Source organism: Oncorhynchus clarkii, unplaced genomic scaffold (genome assembly GCF_045791955.1).
Source record: "Oncorhynchus clarkii lewisi isolate Uvic-CL-2024 unplaced genomic scaffold, UVic_Ocla_1.0 unplaced_contig_12675_pilon_pilon, whole genome shotgun sequence".
Lineage (NCBI taxonomy): Eukaryota > Metazoa > Chordata > Actinopteri > Salmoniformes > Salmonidae > Oncorhynchus > Oncorhynchus clarkii.
This window is the reverse complement of record NW_027260931.1, coordinates 67,763-95,485: the sequence shown is the minus strand read 5'-3', so window position 1 is coordinate 95,485 and position 27,723 is coordinate 67,763. Positions and strand designations below refer to the sequence as shown.

General features: G+C 46.5%; 1 protein-coding gene across 1 annotated transcript; it reads right to left on the bottom strand.

Annotated features, from left to right (window-relative positions):
• Window positions 1–27,723, bottom strand: LOC139402264 (ADP-ribosylation factor-like protein 6). The gene is made up of 8 exons (XM_071146362.1): window positions 27,547–27,723; window positions 17,044–17,199; window positions 13,769–13,830; window positions 12,226–12,294; window positions 11,719–11,813; window positions 4,766–4,895; window positions 3,641–3,696; window positions 1–394 (listed from the first exon to the last, which is right to left on the bottom strand). Exons 2-8 carry the CDS (start codon window positions 17,164–17,166, stop codon window positions 369–371), a joined length of 561 nt encoding a protein of 186 aa, XP_071002463.1. The 5' UTR covers window positions 17,167–17,199; window positions 27,547–27,723; the 3' UTR covers window positions 1–368.

Here is a 27,723-nt window from a genome sequence, read left to right as displayed (position 1 = left end):
ATTTAAAACTGGTTTATTGGGAGTGGGTCATTTGAAATGAGGGTGAAAAGAGAAACTGGTGGGAAGATGTGTGAATTATCTGAAGAAAAGACTATCTATTTCCAGGGGCCGTTGGAAAGGCTAGTCCTCCATCCAGACTGGTTGATCTTTAAAGGTCGGAGGTCATAGCTGGCTCCAACTCTTCTGAGGCGTGTGTGTGTGTGTGTGTGTGTGTGTGTATGGTTGGGTGGAGGTAGGAGTCATGTTGAGAATTTACACCATTGGGGGTCAACGCCGGAGGGACTCCAGTGTTGCCATGACGCCACCCAGACGATGGCATTTCCCCCCTCCCCCCCCCCCCCTCCCCGTCGCGTCGTTCCCTCAGCCTCTCACGTTCTCATCGTTCTGATTTGATCTGGATTGAAACAACAACAAAAACAGAGGAACAATCAGATCTCATATTGTTCTCTAAGAAGGGGAGGGTTATAAGAGGTCATAAGAGGAGCTATGAACAGTGGAAGGTTTATAGGGATCTAGAGACATGTGACAAAGGGAGAAAGGTGACCAAGGCAGACGACTAGAATGGTGTTCATTATGGGGTTCTACTGCCAGTCTCCTACACTAAACACTAATGACGTGGACTAGAGGTTCATTATGGGGTTCTACTACCAGTCTACTACACTAAACACTAATGACGTGGACTAGAGGTCCATTATGGGGTTCTACTGCCAGTCTACTACACTAAACACTAATGACGTGGACTAGAGGTCCATTATGGGGTTCTACTGCCAGTCTACTACACTAATGACGTGGACTAGAGGTTCATTACGGGGTTCTACTGCCAGTCTACTACACTAATGACGTGGACTAGAGGTTAATTATGGGGTTCTACTGCCAGTCTACTACACTAAACACTAATGACGTGGACTAGAGGTCCATTATGGGGTTCTACTGCCAGTCTACTACACTAATGACGTGGACTAGAGGTTCATTATGGGGTTCTACTGCCAGTCTACTACACTAAACACTAATGACGTGGACTAGAGGTTCATTATGGGGTTCTACTGCCAGTCTACTACACTAAACACTAATGACGTGGACTAGAGGTTCATTATGGGGTTCTACTGCCAGTCTACTACACTAATGACGTGGACTAGAGGTTCATTATGGGGTTCTACTGCCAGTCTACTACACTAAACACTAATGACGTGGACTAGAGGTTCATTATGAGGTTCTACTGCCAGTCTACTACACTAAACACTAATGACGTGGACTAGAGGTCCATTATGGGGTTCTACTGCCAGTCTACTACACTAATGACGTGGACTAGAGGTTCATTATGGGGTTCTACTGCCAGTCTACTACACTAAACACTAATGACGTGGACTAGAGGTCCATTATGGGGTTCTACTGCCAGTCTACTACACTAAACACTAATGACGTGGACTAGAGGTTCATTATGGGGTTCTACTGCCAGTCTACTACACTAATGACGTGGACTAGAGGTTCATTATGGGGTTCTACTGCCAGTCTACTACACTAAACACTAATGACGTGGACTAGAGGTTCATTATGGGGTTCTACTGCCAGTCGACTACACTAAACACTAATGACGTGGACTAGAGGTTCATTATGGGGTTCTACTGCCAGTCTACTACACTAAACACTAATGATATGGACTAGAGGTTAATTATGGGGTTCTACTACCAGTCTACTACACTAAACACTAATGACGTGGACTAGAGGTTCATTATGGGGTTCTACTGCCAGTCTACTACACTAAACACTAATGACGTGGACTAGAGGTTCATTATGGGGTTCTACCGCCAGTCTACTACACTAAACACTAATGACGTGGACTAGAGGTTCATTATGGGGTTCTACTACCAGTCTACTACACTAAACACTAATGACGTGGACTAGAGGTTAATTATGGGGTTCTACTACCAGTCTACTACACTAAACACTAATGACGTGGACTAGAGGTTCATTATGGGGTTCTACTGCCAGTCTACTACACTAAACACTAATGACGTGGACTAGAGGTTCATTATGGGGTTCTACCGCCAGTCTACTACACTAAACACTAATGATATGGACTAGAGGTTAATTATGGGGTTCTACTACCAGTCTACTACACTAAACACTAATGACGTGGACTAGAGGTTCATTATGGGGTTCTACTGCCAGTCTACTACACTAAACACTAATGACGTGGACTAGAGGTTCATTATGGGGTTCTACCGGCAGTCTACTACACAAAACACTAATGACGTGGACTAGAGGTTCATTATGGGGTTCTACTACCAGTCTACTACACTAAACACTAATGACGTGGACTAGAGGTTCATTATGGGGTTCTACTGCCAGTCTACTACACTAAGCACTAATGACGTGGACTAGAGGTTCATTATGGGGTTCTACTGCCAGTCTACTACACTAATGACGTGGACTAGAGGTTCATTATGGGGTTCTACTGCCAGTCTACTACACTAATGACGTGGACTAGAGGTTCATTATGGGGTTCTACAGCCAGTCTACTACACTAAACACTAATGACGTGGACTAGAGGTTCATTATGGGGTTCTACTGCCAGTCTACTACACTAAACACTAATGACGTGGACTAGAGGTTCATTATGGGGTTCTACTGCCAGTCTACTACACTAAACACTAATGACGTGGACTAGAGGTTCATTATGGGGTTCTACTGCCAGTCTACTACACTAAACACTAATGACGTGGACTAGAGGTTCATTATGGGGTTCTACTGCCAGTCTACTACACTAAACACTAATGACGTGGACTAGAGGTCCATTATGGGGTTCTACTGCCAGTCTACTACACTAAACACTAATGACGTGGACTAGAGGTTCATTATGGGGTTCTACTGCCAGTCTACTACACTAAACACTAATGATGTGGACTAGAGGTTCATTATGGGGTTCTACTGCCAGTCTACTACACTAATGACGTGGACTAGAGGTTCATTATGGGGTTCTACTGCCAGTCTACTACACTAATGATGTGGACTAGAGGTCCATTATGGGGTTCTACTGCCAGTCTACTACACTAATGACATGGACTAGAGGTTCATTAAGGGGTTCTACTGCCAGTCTACTACACTAAACACTAATGACGTGGACTAGAGGTTAATTAAGGGGTTCTACAGCCAGTCTACTACACTAAACACTAATGACGTGGACTAGAGGTTCATTATGGGGTTCTACTGCCAGTCTACTACACTAAACACTAATGACGTGGACTAGAGGTTCATTATGGGGTTCTACTGCCAGTCTACTACACTAATGACGTGGACTAGAGGTTCATTATGGGGTTCTACTGCCAGTCTACTACACTAAACACTAATGAGGTGGACTAGAGGTTCATTATGGGGTTCTACTGCCAGTCTACTACACTAAACACTAATGATGTGGACTAGAGGTTCATTATGGGGTTCTACTGCCAGTCTACTACACTAATGACGTCAAATACTCACAGTGACATTTCATCTACAGACGGAAGTCAAATGGAAATAATTACATTTAAATTTAAATGAAGCTATTAGTTTCTACATATCACATAACTATGGAGAGAAATCAAATCAAACACATTTAGTGGTGCTGAAACCACGAGAGAGACAGAGAGAGAGTCTGCCGTACCTTGCAGCCAATCAACGCCTTCAGGTAAACCTTCTCCTTTCACAGCATCGCTGGCACTGAAACAGACACAAAAGAGAGCAGGTCAGTGAAAACCAAACGCTTCAACAACGATTAGAAAAGGCATCGTTTTGTCATATAAAAGGCCTGTTCTGGAGGTTGGACTAAAAAACAGACCCGATGAAATCTAATGCACTGTAACGGACTGAACCGTAGTGGTGCTGGTCTACAAACGTGAAATGTGCCAACAAGGATTCTGGGTGTTTTAGAACTCATCTATCTTTAAATATATATATATTTCACCTTTATTTATTTATATATATTTCACCTTTATATATTTATATATATTTCACCTTTATTTATTATATATATTTCACCTTTATTTATTATTCATATATATTTCACCTTTATTTATTATATATATTTCACCTTTATTTATTATATATATTTCACCTTTATTTATTCATATATTTCACCTTTATTTATTCATATATATTTCACCTTTATTTATTATATATATTTCACCTTTATTTATTATATATATTTCACCTTTATTTATTCATATATTTCACCTTTATTTATTATATATATTTCACCTTTATTTATTTATTATATATATTTCACCTTTATTTATTTATTATATATATTTCACCTTTATTTATTATATATATTTCACCTTTATTTAACCAGGTTGGCAAGTTGAGAACAAGTTCTCATTTACAACTGCGACCTGGCCAAGATAAAGCAAAGCAGTTCGACACATACAACAACAACACAGAGTTACACATGGAGTAAAACAAACATACAGTCAATAATACAGTATAAACAAGTCTATATACAATGTGAGCAAATGAGGTGAGAAGGGAGGTAAAGGCAAAAAAAAGGCCATGGTGGCGAAGTAAATTACAATATAGCAAGTAAAACACTGGAATGGTAGATTTGCAGTGGAAGAATGTGCAAAGTAGAGATAAAAATAATGGGGTGCAAAGGAGCTAAATAAATACATAAATTAAATACAGTAGGGAAAGAGGTAGTTGTTTGGGCTAAATTATAGGTGGGCTATGTACAGGTGGGCTATGTACAGGTGGGCTATGTACAGGTGGGCTATGTACAGGTGCATTAATGTACCAGATGTGCCAGGGCTTGTCCTTGATGTTCTCCAGGCATAGGAGCTGGGAGACCTTGACTGAAGACAGGGCGTCTCTCACGTCCATCTTGTTGGCAAAGAACAGCAGGGGGATCCGTCTGTGCTTTACGTCTACAGAGACAAGGTTAGAATCAGGCGGTGCTTTACGTCTACAGAGACAAGGTTAGAATCAGGCGGTGCTTTACGTCTACAGAGACAAGGTTAGAATCAGGCGGTGCTTTACATCTACAGAGACAAGGTTAGAATCAGGGGGTGCTTTACATCTACAGAGACAAGGTTAGAATCAGGGGGTGCTTTACATCTACAGAGACAAGGTTAGAATCAGGCGGTGCTTTACGTCTACAGAGACAAGGTTAGAATCAGGGGGATCCGTCGGTGCTTTACGTCTACAGAGACAAGGTTAGAATCAGGGGGTGCTTTACATCTACAGAGACAAGGTTATAATCAGGGGGTGCTTTACGTCTACAGAGACAAGGTTAGAATCAGGCGGTGCTTTACATCTACAGAGACAAGGTTATAATCAGGGGTGCTTTACGTCTACAGAGACAAGGTTAGAATCAGGCGGTGCTTTACGTCTACAGAGACAAGGTTAGAATCAGGGGGTGCTTTACATCTACAGAGACAAGGTTATAATCAGGGGGTGCTTTACGTCTACAGAGACAAGGTTAGAATCAGGCGGTGCTTTACGTCTACAGAGACAAGGTTAGAATCAGGGGGATCCGTCGGTGCTTTAGGTCTACAGAGACAAGGTTAGAATCAGGCGGTGCTTTACATCTACAGAGACAAGGTTATAATCAGGGGGTGCTTTACGTCTACAGAGACAAGGTTAGAATCAGGCGGTGCTTTACATCTACAGAGACGAGGTTAGAATCAGGGGGTGTTTTACGTCTACAGAGACAAGGTTAGAATCAGGGGGTGCTTTACATCTACAGAGACAAGGTTATAATCAGGGGGTGCTTTACGTCTACAGAGACAAGGTTAGAATCAGGCGGTGCTTTACAATATGAAAAACCCAGGTGGAGCGCACTCGCCCCCTGTTGGATTTTTGAGGTGTTACAATTGGCAATTGCCATATGGCATTTGCCATATACTTTGCACGAATCAACGCCGCTTTGGGTGGTATTGGACATCGTGTACATGGTTTGTCCAATGCCAATATCTTGACATTCATTTTTGTACAATTCAGGGGGGTATTCCCTTACATCTACAGAGACAAGGTTATAATCAGGGGGTGCTTTACGTCTACAGAGACAAGGTTAGAATCAGGCGGTGCTTTACGTCTACAGAGACAAGGTTAGAATCAGGGGGATCCGTCGGTGCTTTACATCTACAGAGACAAGGTTAGAATCAGGCGGTGCTTTACATCTACAGAGACAAGGTTAGAATCAGGGGGATCCGTCGGTGCTTTACGTCTACAGAGACCTTTTTAGAATCAGGGGGTGCTTTACATCTACAGAGACAAGGTTATAATCAGGGGGTGCTTTACGTCTACAGAGACAAGGTTAGAATCAGGCGGTGCTTTACGTCTACAGAGACAAGGTTAGAATCAGGGGGATCCGTCGGTGCTTTACATCTACAGAGACAAGGTTAGAATCAGGCGGTGCTTTACATCTACAGAGACAAGGTTAGAATCAGGGGGTGCTTTACGTCAACAGAGACAAGGTTAGAATCAGGGGGTGCTTTACATCTACAGAGACAAGGTTAGAATCAGGGGGATCCGTCGGTGCTTTACGTCTACAGAGACAAGGTTAGAATCAGGGGGTGCTTTACGTCTACAGAGACAAGGTTAGAATCAGGGGGTGCTTTACGTCTACAGAGACAAGGTTAGAATCAGGGGGTGCTTTACATCTACAGAGACAAGGTTAGAATCAGGGGGTGCTTTACGTCTTCAAAGACAAGGTTAGAATCAGGGGGATCAGGCGGTGCTTTACGTCTACAGAGACAAGGTCATAATCAGGCGGTGCTTTACGTCTACAGAGACAAGGTTAGAATCAGGGGGATCCGTCGGTGCTTTACATCTACAGAGACAAGGTTAGAATCAGGCGGTGCTTTACATCTACAGAGACAAGGTTAGAATCAGGGGGTGCTTTACGTCAACAGAGACAAGGTTAGAATCAGGCGGTGCTTTACATCTACAGAGACAAGGTTAGAATCAGGGGGATCCGTCGGTGCTTTACGTCTACAGAGACCTTTTTAGAATCAGGGGGTGCTTTACATCTACAGAGACAAGGTTATAATCAGGGGGTGCTTTACGTCTACAGAGACAAGGTTAGAATCAGGGGGTGCTTTACGTTTACAGAGACAAGGTTAGAATCAGGGGGTGCTTTAAGTCTACAGAGACAAGGTTAGAATCAGGGGGTGCTTTACATCTAGAGAGACAAGGTTAGAATCAGGGGGTGCTTTACGTCTTCAGAGACAAGGTTAGAATCAGGGGGATCAGGCGGTGCTTTACGTCTACAGAGACAAGGTCATAATCAGGGGGTGCTTTACGTCTACAGAGACAAGGTTAGAATCAGGGGGTGCTTTACGTCTACAGAGACAAGGTTAGAATCAGGGGGTGCTTTACATCTACAGAGACAAGGCCACCTCTACACTCTAACCACTAGGCTACCTGCCTCCTCTACACTCTAACCACTAGGCTACCTGCCTCCTCTACACTCTAACCACTAGGCTACCTGCCTCCTCTACACTCTAACCACTAGGCTACCTGCCTCCTCTACACTCTAACCACTAGGCTACCTGCCTCCTCTACACTCTAACCACTAGGCTACCTGCCTCCTCTACACTCTAACCACTAGGCTACCTGCCACCTCTACACTCTAACCACTAGGTTACCTGCCGCCTCTACACTCTATCCACTAGGCTACCTGCCTCCTCTACACTCTAACCACTAGAAAACCTGCCTCCTCTACACTCTAACCACTAGGCTACCTGCCTCCTCTACACTCTAACCACTAGAAAACCTGCCTCCTCTACACTCTAACCACTAGGCTACCTTTCTCCTCTACACTCTAACCACTAAGCTACCTACCTCCTCTACACTCTAACCACTAGGCTACCTGCCGCCTCTACACTCTAACCACTAGACTACCTGCCTCCTCTACACTCTAACCACTAGGCTACCTGCCTCCTCTACACTCTAACCACTAGAAAACCTGCCTCCTCTACACTCTAACCACTAGGCTACCTGCCTCCTCTACACTCTAACCACTAGAAAACCTGCCTCCTCTACACTCTAACCACTAGGCTACCTGCCTCCTCTACACTCTAACCACTAGGCTACCTGCCTCCTCTACACTCTAACCACTAGGCTACCTGCCTCCTCTACACTCTAACCACTAGGCTACCTACCTCCTCTACACTCTAACCACTAGGCTACCTGCCTCTACACTCTAACCACTAGGCTACCTGCCACCTCTACACTCTAACCACTAGACTACCTGCCGCCCCTACACTCTAACCACTAGGCTACCTGCCTCCTCTACACTCTAACCACTAGACTACCTGCCTCCTCTACACTCTAACCACTAGGCTACCTGCCTCCTCTACACTCTAACCACTAGGCTACCTGCCACCTCTACACTCTAACCACTAGGCTACCTGCCTCCTCTATACTCTAACCACTAGGCTCCCTGCCTCCTCTACACTCTAACCACTAGGCTACCTGCCTCCTCTACACTCTAACCACTAGACTACCTGCCGCCCCTACACTCTAACCACTAGGCTACCTGCCTCCTCTACACTCTAACCACTAGGCTACCTGCCTCCTCTACACTCTAACCACTAGTCTACCTGCCGCCTCTACACTCTAACCACTAGACTACCTGCCTCCTCTACACTCTAACCACTAGGCTCCCTGCCTCCTCTACACTCTAACCACTAGGCTACCTGCCTCCTCTACACTCTAACCACTAGTCTACCTGCCGCCTCTACACTCTAACCACTAGACTACCTGCCTCCTCTACATTCTAACCACTAGGCTCCCTGCCTCCTCTACACTCTAACCACTAGGCTCCCTGCCTCCTCTACACTCTAACCACTAGACTACCTGCCTCCTCTACACTCTAACCACTAGACTACCTGCCTCCTCTACACTCTAACCACTAGACTACCTGCCGCCTCTACACTCTAACCACTAGACTACCTGCCTCCTCTACACTCTAACCACTAGGCTACCTGCCTCCTCTACATTCTAACCACTAGGCTCCCTGCCTCCTCTACACTCTAACCACTAGGCTACCTGCCTCCTCTACACTCTAACCACTAGACTACCTGCCTCCTCTACATTCTAACCACTAGGCTCCCTGCCTCCTCTACACTCTAACCACTAGGCTACCTGCCTCCTCTACACTCTAACCACTAGACTACCTGCCGCCTCTACACTCTAACCACTAGACTACCTGCCTCCTCTACACTCTAACCACTAGACTACCTGCCACCTCTACACTCTAACCACTAGGCTACCTGCCTCCTCTACACTCTAACCACTAGACTACCTGCCTCCTCTACACTCTAACCACTAGACTACCTGCCACCTCTACACTCTAACCACTAGACTACCTGCCACCTCTACACTCTAACCACTAGACTACCTGCCACCTCTACACTCTAACCACTAGACTACCTGCCACCTCTACACTCTAACCACTAGACTACCTGCCACCTCTACACTCTAACCACTAGACTACCTGCCTCCTCTACACTCTAACCACTAGACTACCTGCCTCCTCTACACTCTAACCACTAGGCTACCTGCCACCTCTACACTCTAACCACTAGACTACCTGCCTCCTCTACACTCTAACCACTAGGCTACCTGCCACCTCTACACTCTAACCACTAGGCTACCTGCCACCTCTACACTCTAACCACTAGACTACCTGCCACCTCTACACTCTAACCACTAGACTACCTGCCACCTCTACACTCTAACCACTAGACTACCTGCCACCTCTACACTCTAACCACTAGACTACCTGCCTCCTCTACACTCTAACCACTAGGCTACCTGCCTCCTCTACACTCTAACCACTAGACTACCTGCCTCCTCTACACTCTAACCACTAGGCTACCTGCCTCCTCTACACTCTAACCACTAGACTACCTGCCTCCCCTACACTCTAACCACTAGACTACCTGCCTCCTCTACACTCTAACCACTAGGCTACCTGCCTGCCCAATAGTAAATAATGATTTTTTTTTAATGACAACACATACAGTAAGGTCTCTCAGGTACTGTACAGTCTGTGGTTAATAGTTGTGCCCTTGATAGGGACCATGTGGGTATAACAGTGTTAATCTACAGATCAACACAACAAAAGACCAGGCCTTTAACTGTGGAGCTAAAGGGACATTACGTTAAAAAGACCAGGCGTTAACTGTGGAGCTAAAGGGACATTACGTTAAAAAGACCAGGCGTTTAACTGCGGAGATAAAGGGACATTACGTTAAAAAGACCAGGCGTTAACTGCAGAGATAAAGGGACATTACGTTAAAAAGACCAGGCGTTAACTGCGGAGGTAAAGGGACATTACGTTAAAAAGACCAGGCGTTAACTGCGGAGATAAAGGGACATTACGTTAAAAAGACCAGGCGTTAACTGCGGAGGTAAAGGGACATTACGTTAAAAAGACCAGGCGTTAACTGTGGAGGTAAAGGGACATTACGTTAAAAAGACCAGGCGTTTAACTGTGGAGGTAAAGGGACATTACGTTAAAAAGACCAGGCGTTAACTGTGGAGGTAAAGGGACATTACGTTAAAAAGACCAGGCGTTAACTGTGGAGATAAAGGGACATTACGTTAAAAAGACCAGGCGTTAACTGTGGAGATAAAGGGACATTACGTTAAAAAGACCAGGCGTTAACTGTGGAGATAAAGGGACATTACGTTAAAAAGACCAGGCGTTAACTGTGGAGGTAAAGGGACATTACGTTAAAAAGACCAGGCGTTAACTGCGGAGATAAAGGGACATTACGTTAAAAAGACCAGGCGTTAACTGTGGAGATAAAGGGACATTACGTTAAAAAGACCAGGCGTTAACTGTGGAGATAAAGGGACATTACGTTAAAAAGACCAGGCGTTAACTGTGGAGATAAAGGGACATTACGTTAAAAAGACCAGGCGTTAACTGTGGAGATAAAGGGACATTACGTTAGATAAGCTGCCTGCATATAATGATAATTAACCAGCATTAAAAAAAAACAACGGTCTTGACAGTCTCTCGGATCTGGTATCCAAGAATACTATTGGCTCGGTTCACGTTATCATGTGTTGGTTAGTCGTTAAATTGATACCTGGGTGGTTCAGGAGCATATAATGAGGAAGATGATTCACCTGGGTGGTTCATGAGTGTATAATGAGGAGGATGATTCACCTGGGTGGTTGAGGAGTGTATAATGAGGAGGATGATTCACCTGGGTGGTTCAGGAGTGTATAATGAGGAAGATGATTCACCTGGGTGGTTCAGGAGTGTATAATGAGGAGGATGATTCACCTGGGTGGTTCAGGAGTGTTTAATGAGGAAGATGATTCACCTGGGTGGTTGAGGAGTGTATAATGAGGAAGATGATTCACCTGGGTGGTTCAGGAGTGTTTAATGACGAAGATGATTCACCTGGGTGGTTCAGGAGTGTATAATGAGGAGGATGATTCACCTGGGTGGTTCAGGAGTGTATAATGAGGAAGATGATTCACCTGGGTGGTTGAGGAGTGAATACTGAGGAAGATGATTCACCTGGGTGGTTCAGGAGTGTATACTGAGGAGGATGATTCACCTGGGTGGTTCAGGAATGTATAATGAGGAAGATGATTCACCTGGGTGGTTCAGGAGTGTAAAATGAGGAAGATGATTCACCTGGGTGGTTCAGGAGTGTATAATGAGGAAGAGGATTCACCTGGGTGGTTCAGGAGTGTAAAATGAGGAAGATGATTCACCTGGGTGGTTCAGGAGGGTGTCCAGTTCCTCTTTAGCGACCACCATCCTCAACTTGTCCCCACTGTCCACCACAAAGATGATGGCTTGACCCTCCCTGGGGGAGCGAGGGGGCAAGGGTCAACATGATTCACTGTCAGTACTACCTACCGTGTGTGTGTGTGTGTGTGTGTGTGTGTGTGTGTGTGTGTTTCAGTGTGTGTGCCAGTATGTGAGTGTGTGTGTGAGCGTGTTTGTCACTGTGTGTGAATGTGTATATATGTGTGTGTGTGTCACTGTGTGTGTTTATCACTGTGTGTGTGTGTGTGTGTGTGTGTGTGTGTGTGTGTGTCTGTGTGTGTGTGTGTGTGTGTGTGTGTGTGTTTCAGTGTGGGTGTGTGTTTCAGTGTGGGTGGGTGTGTTTCAGTGTGTGTGTGTGTGTGTGTGTGTGTGTGTGTGTGTGTGTGTGTGTGTGTGTGTGTGTGTGTGTGTGTGTGTGTGTGTGTGTGTGTGTGTCTGAACAGACTCACTTGTAGTAATGTTCCCAGAGGTTTCTGTATCGCCCTTGGCCAGACATGTCGAACACTGTGAAGGAGAGACTGGAGAAAGAGAAGGATTTAGAGACTGGAGAGAAGAGGAGGATTCAGAAGACTGGAGAGAAGAGGAGGATATAGAAGACTGGAGAGAAGAGGAGGATTTAGAGACTGGAGAGAAGAGGAGAATTTAGAAGACTGGAGAGAAGAGGAGGATTTAGAGACTGGAGAGAAGAGGAGGATTTAGAAGACTGGAGAGAAGAGGAGAGTATAGAAGACTGGAGAGAAGAGGAGAATACAGAAAACTGGGGAGAGAGGAGGATTTAGAAGACTGGAGAGAAGAGGAGGATTTAGAAGACTGTAGAAAAGAGGAAGATTTAGAAGACTGGATAGGAGAGGAGGATTTAGAAGACTGGAGAGAAGAGGAGGTTTTAGAAGACTGGAGAGAAGAGGAAGATTTAGAAGACTGGATAGGAGAGGAGGATTTAGAAGACTGGAGAGAAGAGGAGGTTTTAGAAGACTGGAGAGAAGAGGAAGATTTAGAAGACTGGATAGGAGAGGAGGATTTAGAGACTGGAGAGAAGAGGGGGTTTTAGAAGACTGGAGAGAAGAGGAAGATTTAGAAGACTGGAGAGAAGAGGAGGTTTTAGAAGACTGGAGAGAAGAGGAGGATTTAGAAGACTGGAGAGAAGAGGAGGATTTAGAAGACTGGAGAGAAGATGAGAATATAGAAGACTGGAGAGAAGAGGAGGATTTAGAGACTGGAGAGAAGAGGAGGATTTAGAAGACTGGAGAGAAGAGGAGGATTTAGAGACTGGAGAGAAGAGGATAATATAGAAGACTGGAGAGAAGAGGAGGATTTAGAGACTGGAGAGAAGAGGAGGATTTAGAAGACTGGAGAGAAGAGGAGAGTATAGAAGACTGGAGAGAAGAGGAGAATATAGAAGACTGGAGAGAAGAGGAGGATTTAGAGACTGGAGAGAAGAGGAAGATTTAGAAGACTGGATAGGAGAGGAGGATTTAGAAGACTGGAGAGAAGAGGAGGTTTTAGAAGACTGGAGAGAAGAGGAAGATTTAGAAGACTGGATAGGAGAGGAGGATTTAGAAGACTGGAGAGAAGAGGAGGTTTTAGAAGACTGGAGAGAAGAGGAAGATTTAGAAGACTGGATAGGAGAGGAGGATTTAGAAAACTGGAGAGAAGAGGAGGTTTTAGAAGACTGGAGAGAAGAGGAGGTTTTAGAAGACTGGAGAGAAGAGGAAGATTTAGAAAACTGGAGAGAAGAGGAGGATTTAGAAGACTGGAGAGAAGAGGAGGATTTAGAAGACTGGAGAGAAGAGGAGGATTTAGAAGACTGGAGAAGAGGAGGATTTAGAGACTGGAGAGAAAAGTAGTGCACTATATTGGAAATGGGATGCCATTTGGGACTCATTCAAGGACATCGTAATGGTAACGTTCAGACAACGTTCCCCAACAACCTTCAAGGTATAGTTCAGAACATCTGACCATCGTACAGTCCTCCATTATTGTCTTATTGATTACCTTGATGTCTTGAACTTCTCGATGCTGAAGCCAATGGTCGGGACGATGTCTTGTGTCTGGGCCTGCATGACACAGGAATAGATTAGATTGGTGTCACTACTCTGGACGGCTCTGACTTAGAATATGTGGACAACTACAAATATCTTGGTGTCTGGTTAGACTGTAAACTCTCCTTCAGACTCATATTAAACATCTCCAATCCAAAATTAAATCTAGAATTGGCTTCCTATTTCGCAAACAAAGCATCCTTCACTCATGCTGCCAAACATAGCCTCGTAAAACTGACCATCCTACGAATCCTCGACTTCGGCGATGTCATTTACAAAATAGCTTCCAATATTCTACTCAACAAATTGGATGCAGTCTATCACAGTGCCATCCATTTTGTCACCAAAGCTCTATATACTACACACCACTGCAACCTGTATGCTCTCATTGGCTGGCCCTCGCTTCATATTCGTCGCCAAACCCACTGGCTCCAGGTCATCTACAAGTCTCTGCTAGGTAAAGCTCCGCCTTATCTCAGCTCACCATAGCAGCACGCGCTCCAGCAGGTATATCTCACTGGTCGCCCCCAAAGCCAACACCTACTTTGGCCGCCTTTCCTTCCAGTTCTCTGCTGCCAATGACTGGAACAAACTGCAAAAATCACTGAAGTTGGAGTCTCATATCTCCCTCTCTAGCTTTAAGCATCAGCTGTCAGAGCAGCCTGTACAGCCCATCTGTAAATAGCTCATCCAACTACCTCATCCCCATAATGTTATATATTTTCTTCTCCTTTGAACCCCAGTATCTCCACTTGCACATTCATCTTCTGCACATCTAACATTCAGTCCAGTGTTTAATTGCTATATTGTATTTACTTCGCCACTATGGCCTATTTATTGCCTTTACCTCCCTCATCTTACTACATTTGCCCACACTGTATATAGACTTTTTTTCTATTGTGTTATTGATTGTATGTTTGTTTTATTCCATGTGTAACTCTGTGTTGTTGTTGTGTGTCGAACTGCTTTGCTTTATCTTGGTCTGGGTCGCAGTTGTAAATGAGAACTTGTTCTCAACTGGCCTACCTGGTTAAATAAAGGTGTTCTCAACTGGCCTACCTGGTTAAATAAAGGTGTTCTCGACTGGCCTACCTGGTTAAATAAAGGTGTTCTCAACTAGCCTACCTGGTTAAATAAACATATATATTCATAAATTAATAAATAAATCAAAAGTAGTGGTTAATTACACAGGAATAGATTAGTAGTGGTTAATTACACAGGAATAGATTAGTAGTGTATGCTGCTCTCTCTCTCCATCAACCACTTCCTGTCCACTCCGAACGTCTTGGAGGTCATCTATCCCTGATATCCCTCATCCCTGGTCTTCTTCTTCTTCTCTCTCTGCATCAACCACTTCCTGTCCACTCCAAACGTCTTGGAGGTCATCTATCCCTGATATCCCTCATCCCTGGTCTTCTTCTTTTTCTCTCTCTGCATCAACCACTTCCTGTCCACTCCAAACATCTTGGAGACAGTCCAGAGGTTTCTAGTTGTTCCTGATGGTTTCTGATCTTGGTAAAGGCACCATGGCTAGATACACAACTGTAGTTTTTAAATCTCAACCAAAAAAACGATGTGTAACAATGGAAGGTTAATTTAACAGTAAAATAAGATCTCCTCTCTCTCTCTCTCTCCATCTCCCCCTCTCTCTCCATCTCCTCCTCTCTCTCCCTCCATCTCCTCCCTCTCCCTCCATCTCCTCATCTCTCTCTCCATCTCCTCCTCCCCATCTCCTCCTCTCTCTCCCTCCATCTCCTCCCTCTCCCCCTATCTCCTCCTCTCTCTCCCTCCATCTCCTCTTCTCTCTCTCCATCTCCTCCTCTCCATCTCCTCTTCTCTCCCTCCAGCTCCTCCTCTCTCTCCCTCCATCTCCTCTTCTCTCCCTCCAGCTCCTCCTCTCTCTCTCCATCTCCTCTTCTCTCCCTCCAGCTCCTCCTCTCTCTCCCTCCATCTCCTCTTCTCTCCCTCCAGCTCCTCCTCTCTCTCTCCATCTCCTCCTCTCTCCCCAGCTCCTCCTCTCTCTCCCTCCATCTCATCTTCTCTCCCTCCAGCTCCTACTCTCCATCTCTTCTCTCCATCCAGCTCCTCCTCTCCATCTCCTCTTCTCTCCCTCAATCTCCTCCTCTCCATCTCCTCTTCTCTCCCTCCATCTCCTCCTCTCTCTCCAGCTCCTCCTCTCTCTCCCTCCAGTTCATCTTCTCTCCCTCCAACTCCTCCTCTCTCTCCAGCTCCTACCCTCTCTCCAGCTCCTACTCTCTCTCCCTCCATCTCATCTTCTCTCCCTCAATCTCCTCCTCTCCATCTCCTCTTCTCTCCCTCCATCTCCTCCTCTCTCTCTCCATCTTCTCCTCTCTCTCTCCATCTCCTCCTCCATCTCCTCTTCTCTCCCTCCATCTCCTCCTCTCTCTCTCCATCTTCTCTCCTCTCTCTCCATCTCCTCCTCCATCTCCCTCTCTACCTCTCTCCATCTCCTCCATCTCCTCTTCTCTACCTCTCTCCATCTCCTCCTCCATCTCCTCTTCTCTACCTCTCTTCATCTTCCCCTCTTCTCTACCTCTCTCCCTGCGTTGTCTCCTTGTTCCTCTCTCCACCATCCCTCTTCAGGAGGAGAAGGAATGCTTATCCTCTGAAAACCAATCCTAAAGTGTCTTAATTTTTTTTACACCTGTATATACAGTGGGGAGAACAAGTATTTGATACACTGCCGATTTTGCAGGTTTTCCTACTTACAAAGCATGTAGGGGTCTGTCATTTTTATCAAAGGTACACATCAACTGTGAGAGACGGAATCTAAAACAAAAATCCAGAAAATCACATTGTCTGATTTTTAAGTAATTAATTTGCATTTTATTGCATGACATAAGTATTTGATACATCAGAAAAGCAGAACTTAATATTTGGTACAGAAACCTATGTTTGCAATTACAGAGATCATACGTTTCCTGTAGTTCTTGACCAGGTTTGCAACACACTGCAGCAGGGATTTTAGCCCACTCCTCCATACAGACCTTTGATAAAAAAAAATTACAGACCTCTACATGCTTTGTAAGTAGGAAAACCTGCAAAATCGGCAGTGTATCAAATACTTGTTCTCCCCACTGTATGTGGGTTTAACAAGCTATATCTTTATGGAGGTCATTCTATATCACAGCAAACCACTAACTCATTATCATCCTAGATCATTAAGTAGGTAGGCGTAATTGATCCAGGCTACCAGTGGAGACTTACATTGGATGGTTTGAGTTGGTTGATGATGGTGGTCTTGCCGCTGTTGTCCAATCCCAGACACAGAACATTCACTTCCTTCTTCTTCAGCCCCAACCAGCCAGCTAGTTTATCAAACAGACCCATTGTTGTTCCGTCTTACTCCCGGGGGGGGGGTCTCTGTTGAATAAAAATATATATAATGTATTATAGTAGCTAAGACCATCACAAAGAAATTACTGTGTGACAACTGAATGTGCACTGCAAACCCGGGGTGTAGGGCCTAGTCATTAGTCTACAACCTGGGGTGTAGGGCCTAGTCATTAGTCTACAACCTGGGGTGTAGGGCCTAGTCATTAGTCTACAACCTGGGGTGTAGGGCCTAATCATTAGTCTACAACCTGGGGTGTAGGGCCTAGTCATTAGTCTACAACCTGGGGTGTAGGGCCTAGTCATTAGTCTACAACCTGGGGTGTAGGGCCTAGTCATTAGTCTACAAACCGGGGTGTAGGGCCTAGTCTACAACCTGGGGTGTAGGGCCTAGTCATCAGTCTACAACCCGGGGTGTAGGGCCTAGTCATTAGTCTACAACCTGGGATGTAGGGCCTAGTCATTAGTCTACAACCCGGGGTGTAGGGCCTAATCATTAGTCTACAACCCGGGATGTAAGGCCTAGTCATTAGTCTACAACCCGGGATGTAAGGCCTAGTCATTAGTCTACAACCCGGGGTGTAGGGCCTAGTCATTAGTCTACAACCCGGGATGTAAGGCCTAGTCATTAGTCTAAACAACCTGGGGTGTAGGGCCTAGTCATCAGTCTACAACCCGGGGTGTAGGGCCTAGTCATTAGTCTACAACCTGGGGTGTAGGGCCTAGTCATTAGTCTACAACCTGGGGTGTAGGGCCTAGTCATTAGTCTACAACCTGGGGTGTAGGGCCTAGTCATTAGTCTACAACCTGGGATGTAGGGCCTAGTCATTAGTCTACAACCCGGGGTGTAGGGCCTAATCATTAGTCTACAACCCGGGATGTAAGGCCTAGTCATTAGTCTACAACCCGGGATGTAAGGCCTAGTCATTAGTCTACAACCCGGGGTGTAGGGCCTAGTCATTAGTCTACAACCTGGGGTGTAGGGCCTAGTCATTAGTCTACAACCTGGGGTGTAGGGCCTAGTCATTAGTCTACAAACCGGGGTGTAGGGCCTAGTCTACAACCTGGGGTGTAGGGCCTAGTCATCAGTCTACAACCCGGGGTGTAGGGCCTAGTCATTAGTCTACAACCTGGGATGTAGGGCCTAGTCATTAGTCTACAACCCGGGGTGTAGGGCCTAATCATTAGTCTACAACCCGGGATGTAAGGCCTAGTCATTAGTCTACAACCCGGGATGTAAGGCCTAGTCATTAGTCTACAACCCGGGGTGTAGGGCCTAGTCATTAGTCTACAACCCGGGATGTAAGGCCTAGTCATTAGTCTAAACAACCTGGGGTGTAGGGCCTAGTCATCAGTCTACAACCCGGGGTGTAGGGCCTAGTCATTAGTCTACAACCTGGGGTGTAGGGCCTAGTCATTAGTCTACAACCTGGGGTGTAGGGCCTAGTCATTAGTCTACAACCTGGGGTGTAGGGCCTAGTCATTAGTCTACAACCTGGGATGTAGGGCCTAGTCATTAGTCTACAACCCGGGGTGTAGGGCCTAATCATTAGTCTACAACCCGGGATGTAAGGCCTAGTCATTAGTCTACAACCCGGGATGTAAGGCCTAGTCATTAGTCTACAACCCGGGGTGTAGGGCCTAGTCATTAGTCTACAACCCGGGATGTAAGGCCTAGTCATTAGTCTACAACCTGGGGTGTAGGGCCTAATCATTAGTCCACAAGCTGGGGTGTAGGGCCTAATCATTAGTCTACAACCTGGGGTGTAGGGCCTAGTCATTAGTCTACAACCCGGGGTGTAGGGCCTAATCATTAGTCTACAACCTGGGGTGTAGGGCCTAATCATTAGTCTACAACCTGGGGTGTAGGGCCTAATCATTAGTCTACAACCCGGGGTGTAGGGCCTAATCATTAGTCTACAACCCGGGGTGTAGGGCCTAATCATTAGTCTACAACCCGGGGTGTAGGGCCTAGTCATTAGTCTACAACCCGGGGTGTAGGGCCTAGTCATTAGTCTACAACCTGGGGTGTAGGGCCTAATCATTAGTCTAAACAACCTGGGGTGTAGGGCCTAATCATTAGGCTACAACCTGGCGTGTAGGGCCTAGTCATTAGTCTACAACCTGGGGTGTAGGGCCTAATCATTAGTCTACAACCTGGGGTGTAGGGCCTAATCATTAGTCTACAACCTGGGGTGTAGGGCCTAATCATTAGTCTACAACCTGGGGTGTAGGGCCTAATCATTAGTCTACAACCTGGGGTGTAGGGCCTAATCATTAGTCTACAACCCGGGGTGTAGGGCCTAGTCATTAGTCTAAACAACCTGGGGTGTAGGGCCTAGTCATTAGTCTAAACAACCTGGGGTGTAGGGCCTAGTCATTAGTCTACAACCTGGGGTGTAGGGCCTAATCATTAGTCTACAACCCGGGGTGTAGGGCCTAGTCATTAGTCTACAACCTGGGGTGTAGGGCCTAATCATTAGTCTACAACCTGGGGTGTAGGGCCTAGTCATTAGTCTAAACAACCTGGGGTGTAGGGCCTAATCATTAGTCTACAACCTGGGGTGTAGGGCCTAGTCATTAGTCTACAACCCGGGGTGTAGGGCCTAATCATTAGTCTACAACCTGGGGTGTAGGGCCTAGTCATTAGTCTACAACCTGGGGTGTAGGGCCTAATCATTAGTCAACAACCCGGGGTGTAGGGCCTAATCATTAGTCAACCTGGGGTGTAGGGCCTAATCATTAGTCTACAACCTGGGGTGTAGGGCCTAGTCATTAGTCTACAACCTGGGGTGTAGGGCCTAATCATTAGTCTACAACCTGGGGTGTAGGGCCTAGTCATTAGTCTAAACAACCTGGGGTGTAGGGCCTAATCATTAGTCTACAACCTGGGGTGTAGGGCCTAATCATTAGTCTACAACCTGGGGTGTAGGGCCTAGTCATTAGTCTACAACCCGGGGTGTAGGGCCTAATCATTAGTCTACAACCTGGGGTGTAGGGCCTAGTCATTAGTCTAAACAACCTGGGGTGTAGGGCCTAGTCATTAGTCTACAACCTGGGGTGTAGGGCCTAATCATTAGTCTACAACCCGGGGTGTAGGGCCTAGTCATTAGTCTACAACCTGGGGTGTAGGGCCTAATCATTAGTCTAAACAACCTGGGGTGTAGGGCCTAATCATTAGGCTACAACCTGGGGTGTAGGGCCTAATCATTAGTCTACAACCTGGGGTGTAGAGCCTAGTCATTAGTCTAAACAACCTGGGGTGTAGGGCCTAATCATTAGTCTACAACCTGGGGTGTAGGGCCTAGTCATTAGTCTACAACCCGGGGTGTAGGGCCTAATCATTAGTCTACAACCTGGGGTGTAGGGCCTAATCATTAGTCTACAACCCGGGGTGTAGGGCCTAGTCATTAGTCTAAACAACCTGGGGTGTAGGGCCTAGTCATTAGTCTAAACAACCTGGGGTGTAGGGCCTAGTCATTAGTCTACAACCTGGGGTGTAGGGCCTAATCATTAGTCTACAACCCGGGGTGTAGGGCCTAGTCATTAGTCTACAACCTGGGGTGTAGGGCCTAATCATTAGTCTACAACCTGGGGTGTAGGGCCTAGTCATTAGTCTAAACAACCTGGGGTGTAGGGCCTAGTCATTAGTCTACAACCCGGGGTGTAGGGCCTAATCATTAGTCTACAACCTGGGGTGTAGGGCCTAGTCTACAACCTTGTAGGGCCTAGTCATTAGTCAAACCTGGGGTGTAGGGCCTAATCATTAGTCTACAACCTGGGGTGTAGGGCCTAGTCATTAGTCTACAACCCGGGGTGTAGGGCCTAATCATTAGTCTACAACCTGGGGTGTAGGGCCTAGTCATTAGTCTACAACCTGTCATTAGGGTGTAGGGCCTAATCATTAGTCTACAACCTGGGGTGTAGGGCCTAGTCATTAGTCTACAACCTGGGGTGTAGGGCCTAATCATTAGTCTACAACCCGGGGTGTAGGGCCTAATCATTAGTCTACAACCTGGGGTGTAGGGCCTAATCATTAGTCTACAACCTGGGGTGTAGGGCCTAGTCATTAGTCTACAACCTGGGGTGTAGGGCCTAATCATTAGTCTACAACCTGGGGTGTAGGGCCTAGTCATTAGTCTAAACAACCTGGGGTGTAGGGCCTAATCATTAGTCTACAACCTGGGGTGTAGGGCCTAGTCATTAGTCTACAACCCGGGGTGTAGGGCCTAATCATTAGTCTACAACCTGGGGTGTAGGGCCTAGTCATTAGTCTACAACCTGGGGTGTAGGGCCTAGTCATTAGTCTACAACCTGGGGTGTAGGGCCTAATCATTAGTCTACAACCTGGGGTGTAGGGCCTAGTCATTAGTCTACAACCCGGGGTGTAGGGCCTAATCATTAGTCTACAACCTGGGATGTAGGGCCTAATCATTAGTCTACAACCTGGGGTGTAGGGCCTAGTCATTAGTCTACAACCTGGGGTGTAGGGCCTAATCATTAGTCTAAACAACCTGGGGTGTAGGGCCTAATCATTAGTCTACAACCTGGGGTGTAGGGCCTAGTCATTAGTCTACAACCTGGGGTGTAGGGCCTAATCATTAGTCTACAACCTGGGGTGTAGGGCCTAGTCATTAGTCTAAACAACCTGGGGTGTAGGGCCTAATCATTAGTCTACAACCTGGGGTGTAGGGCCTAATCATTAGTCTACAACCCGGGGTGTAGGGCCTAGTCATTAGTCTACAACCTGGGGTGTAGGGCCTAGTCATTAGTCTACAACCTGGGGTGTAGGGCCTAGTCATTAGTCTACAACCTGGGGTGTAGGGCCTAGTCATTAGTCTAAACAACCTGGGGTGTAGGGCCTAATCATTAGTCTACAACCTGGGGTGTAGGGCCTAGTCATTAGTCTACAACCCGGGGTGTAGGGCCTAATCATTAGTCTACAACCTGGGGTGTAGGGCCTAGTCATTAGTCTACAACCTGGGGTGTAGGGCCTAGTCATTAGTCTACAACCCGGGGTGTAGGGCCTAGTCATTAGTCTACAACCCGGGGTGTAGGGCCTAATCATTAGTCTACAACCTGGGGTGTAGGGCCTAGTCATTAGTCTACAACCTGGGGTGTAGGGCCTAGTCATTAGTCTACAACCCAGGGTGTAGGGCCTAGTCATTAGTCTACAACCTGGGGTGTAGGGCCTAATCATTAGTCAACAACCCGGGGTGTAGGGCCTAATCATTAGTCTACAACCTGGGGTGTAGGGCCTAATCATTAGTCTACAACCTGGGGTGTAGGGCCTAGTCATTAGTCTACAACCTGGGGTGTAGGGCCTAATCATTAGTCTACAACCTGGGGTGTAGGGCCTAGTCATTAGTCTAAACAACCTGGGGTGTAGGGCCTAATCATTAGTCTACAACCTGGGGTGTAGGGCCTAATCATTAGTCTACAACCTGGGGTGTAGGGCCTAGTCATTAGTCTACAACCCGGGGTGTAGGGCCTAATCATTAGTCTACAACCTGGGGTGTAGGGCCTAGTCATTAGTCTAAACAACCTGGGGTGTAGGGCCTAGTCATTAGTCTACAACCTGGGGTGTAGGGCCTAATCATTAGTCTACAACCCGGGGTGTAGGGCCTAGTCATTAGTCTACAACCTGGGGTGTAGGGCCTAATCATTAGTCTAAACAACCTGGGGTGTAGGGCCTAATCATTAGGCTACAACCTGGGGTGTAGGGCCTAATCATTAGTCTACAACCTGGGGTGTAGAGCCTAGTCATTAGTCTAAACAACCTGGGGTGTAGGGCCTAATCATTAGTCTACAACCTGGGGTGTAGGGCCTAGTCATTAGTCTACAACCCGGGGTGTAGGGCCTAATCATTAGTCTACAACCTGGGGTGTAGGGCCTAATCATTAGTCTACAACCCGGGGTGTAGGGCCTAGTCATTAGTCTAAACAACCTGGGGTGTAGGGCCTAGTCATTAGTCTAAACAACCTGGGGTGTAGGGCCTAGTCATTAGTCTACAACCTGGGGTGTAGGGCCTAATCATTAGTCTACAACCCGGGGTGTAGGGCCTAGTCATTAGTCTACAACCTGGGGTGTAGGGCCTAATCATTAGTCTACAACCTGGGGTGTAGGGCCTAGTCATTAGTCTAAACAACCTGGGGTGTAGGGCCTAATCATTAGTCTACAACCTGGGGTGTAGGGCCTAGTCATTAGTCTACAACCCGGGGTGTAGGGCCTAATCATTAGTCTACAACCTGGGGTGTAGGGCCTAGTCATTAGTCTACAACCTGGGGTGTAGGGCCTAATCATTAGTCTACAACCCGGGGTGTAGGGCCTAATCATTAGTCTACAACCTGGGGTGTAGGGCCTAATCATTAGTCTACAACCTGGGGTGTAGGGCCTAGTCATTAGTCTACAACCTGGGGTGTAGGGCCTAATCATTAGTCTACAACCTGGGGTGTAGGGCCTAGTCATTAGTCTAAACAACCTGGGGTGTAGGGCCTAATCATTAGTCTACAACCTGGGGTGTAGGGCCTAGTCATTAGTCTACAACCCGGGGTGTAGGGCCTAATCATTAGTCTACAACCTGGGGTGTAGGGCCTAGTCATTAGTCTACAACCTGGGGTGTAGGGCCTAGTCATTAGTCTACAACCTGGGGTGTAGGGCCTAATCATTAGTCTACAACCTGGGGTGTAGGGCCTAGTCATTAGTCTACAACCCGGGGTGTAGGGCCTAATCATTAGTCTACAACCTGGGATGTAGGGCCTAATCATTAGTCTACAACCTGGGGTGTAGGGCCTAGTCATTAGTCTACAACCTGGGGTGTAGGGCCTAATCATTAGTCTAAACAACCTGGGGTGTAGGGCCTAATCATTAGTCTACAACCTGGGGTGTAGGGCCTAGTCATTAGTCTACAACCTGGGGTGTAGGGCCTAATCATTAGTCTACAACCTGGGGTGTAGGGCCTAGTCATTAGTCTAAACAACCTGGGGTGTAGGGCCTAATCATTAGTCTACAACCTGGGGTGTAGGGCCTAATCATTAGTCTACAACCCGGGGTGTAGGGCCTAGTCATTAGTCTACAACCTGGGGTGTAGGGCCTAGTCATTAGTCTACAACCTGGGGTGTAGGGCCTAGTCATTAGTCTACAACCTGGGGTGTAGGGCCTAGTCATTAGTCTAAACAACCTGGGGTGTAGGGCCTAATCATTAGTCTACAACCTGGGGTGTAGGGCCTAGTCATTAGTCTACAACCCGGGGTGTAGGGCCTAATCATTAGTCTACAACCTGGGGTGTAGGGCCTAGTCATTAGTCTACAACCTGGGGTGTAGGGCCTAGTCATTAGTCTACAACCCAGGGTGTAGGGCCTAGTCATTAGTCTACAACCTGGGGTGTAGGGCCTAATCATTAGTCTACATTAGTCTACAACCTGGGGTGTAGGGCCTAGCATTAGTCTACTAGTCATTAGTCTACAACCTGGGGTGTAGGGCCTAGTCATTAGTCTACAACCCAGGGTGTAGGGCCTAGTCATTAGTCTACAACCTGGGGTGTAGGGCCTAGTCATTAGTCTACAACCTGGGGTGTAGGGCCTAGTCATTAGTCTACAACCCGGGGTGTAGGGCCTAGTCATTAGTCTACAACCTGGGGTGTAGGGCCTAGTCATTAGTCTACAACCTGGGGTGTAGGGCCTAGTCATTAGTCTAAACAACCTGGGGTGTAGGGCCTAATCATTAGTCTACAACCTGGGGTGTAGGGCCTAGTCATTAGTCTACAACCCGGGGTGTAGGGCCTAATCATTAGTCTACAACCTGGGGTGTAGGGCCTAGTCATTAGTCTACAACCTGGGGTGTAGGGCCTAGTCATTAGTCTACAACCCGGGGTGTAGGGCCTAGTCATTAGTCTACAACCCGGGGTGTAGGGCCTAATCATTAGTCTACAACCTGGGGTGTATGGCCTAGTCATTAGTCTACAACCTGGGGTGTAGGGCCTAGTCATTAGTCTACAACCCGGGGTGTAGGGCCTAGTCATTAGTCTACAACCTGGGGTGTAGGGCCTAGTCATTAGTCTACAACCTGGGGTGTAGGGCCTAGTCATTAGTCTACAACCCGGGGTGTAGGGCCTAGTCATTAGTCTACAACCTGGGGTGTAGGGCCTAGTCATTAGTCTACAGTCATTAGTCTACAACCTGGGGTGTAGGGCCTAATCATTAGTCTAAACAACCTGGGGTGTAGGGCCTAGTCATTAGTCTACAACCTGGGGTGTAGGGCCTAATCATTAGTCTACAACCTGGGGTGTTGGGCCTAATCATTAGTCTACAACCTGGGGTGTAGGGCCTAATCATTAGTCTACAACCTGGGGTGTAGGGCCTAATCATTAGTCTAAACAACCTGGGGTGTAGGGCCTAATCATTAGTCTACAACCTGGGGTGTAGGGCCTAGTCATTAGTCTACAACCTGGGGTCTAGGGCCTAGTCATTAGTCTACAACCTGGGGTGTAGGGCCTAATCATTAGTCTACAACCTGGGGTGTAGGGCCTAATCATTAGTCTACAACCTGGGGTGTAGGGCCTAATCATTAGTCTACAACCTGGGGTGTAGGGCCTAATCATTAGTCTAAACAACCTGGGGTGTAGGGCCTAATCATTAGGCTACAACCTGGGGTGTAGGGCCTAATCATTAGTCTACAACCTGGGGTGTAGGGCCTAGTCATTAGTCTACAACCTGGGGTGTAGGGCCTAGTCATTAGTCTACAACCTGGGGTGTAGGGCCTAGTCATTAGTCTACAACCCGGGGTGTAGGGCCTAGTCATTAGTCTACAAACCTGGGGTGTAGGGCCTAATCATTAGTCTACAACCTGGGGTGTAGGGCCTAATCATTAGTCTACAACCTGGGGTGTAGGGCCTAATCATTAGTCTACAACCTGGGGTGTAGGGCCTAGTCATTAGTCTACAACCTGGGGTGTAGGGCCTAGTCATTAGTCTAAACAACCTGGGGTGTAGGGCCTAATCATTAGTCTACAACCTGGGGTGTAGGGCCTAGTCATTAGTCTACAACCTGGGGTGTAGGGCCTAATCATTAGTCTAAACAACCTGGGGTGTAGGGCCTAGTCATTAGTCTACAACCTGGGGTGTAGGGCCTAGTCATTAGTCTACAACCTGGGGTGTAGGGCCTAATCATTAGTCTACAACCTGGGGTGTAGGGCCTAATCATTAGTCTACAACCTGGGGTGTAGGGCCTAATCATTAGTCTAAACAACCTGGGGTGTAGGGCCTAATCATTAGTCTAAACAACCTGGGGTGTAGGGCCTAATCATTAGTCTACAACCTGGGGTGTAGGTCCTAATCATTAGTCTACAGTGCAGGCTGCTGAGGGGAGAACGGTTCATAATAATGGCTGGAATGGAGTAAATGGAATGGTATCAGAAACATGGTTTTCATGGGTGTGATACCATTCACTCCATTCCATCTATTACACTCAATTCCATCTATTACACTCCATTCCATCTATTAGACTCCATTCCATCTATTACACTCCATTCCATCTATTAGACTCCATTCCATCTATTATACTCCATTCCATCTATTACACTCCATTCCATCTATTACACTCCATTCCATCTATTACACTCCATTCCATCTATTACACTCCATTCCATCTATTACACTCCATTCCATCTATTACACTCCATCCCATCTATTATACTCTATTGCGGCCATTGATTAAGAGCAGTTCTCCCCTCAGCAGCCTCCACTGGTGCAGGGTTAGATGGTGATGCAATTTATGATTTTCGCCCCCCCCCCTTTTTAACCTAACTGTTCAATCCGCAACTCTGACCTGCAAAAGGCAACAATACGGAACACGGCGTCTAGTCTGCCGGAAACACACGAAGAAGAAGAAGAGGGTTTAGCCGCTAGCTAGCTAACTGGCTGACTTAGCATTTACAATAGCTACAACAAGCGCCACACGTAGCAATATGTTTTATTCTTCTAGATCATCACATTTAAGGCTAGTTGAGGGTCTCGTTTTAATTCGTAGCTAATGCGCCAGCAACAACGAAAGATAATGGAGTTGATACCCCCCTTTTTCTGATGTAGCTAGTTAGCGTAACATGTTAGGATAGCTAGCTGTTAATACGTTAGCAAACTAACCTTAGCTAGCCATCTGGTTAGATAGTTAGCAGCGTGACTAGCTAGCTATTTTAGTTAAACCTTCATCCTTGGACCTAGTTTACTAAAACGTAGCTTGACCAGCTCTGAGTTGACTAAACTGGGTTTAATGGGATGTACTCAATGTGCTTATAATCTCATTGGAAAGAAACGATAGCTAAGCTATCACACGTTAGCTATCTACTTCCGGCAGCATTATGTGCAATGTATCTTCTCTTTACCTGTAAGAGATCTTTATGTACGATTCTTCTAACTCTTTTTCTTTCTTCTTCTTCAAATATCAAACGTTTTTCGAAACTCAGTCATAACCAGTCAATCCGATGACATGTTGATGGTTTCAGTCATTTCTCTTGTCACAACATGCCAGTGTGTGTTGTTTTGGTCCCTCAGAAAGCACT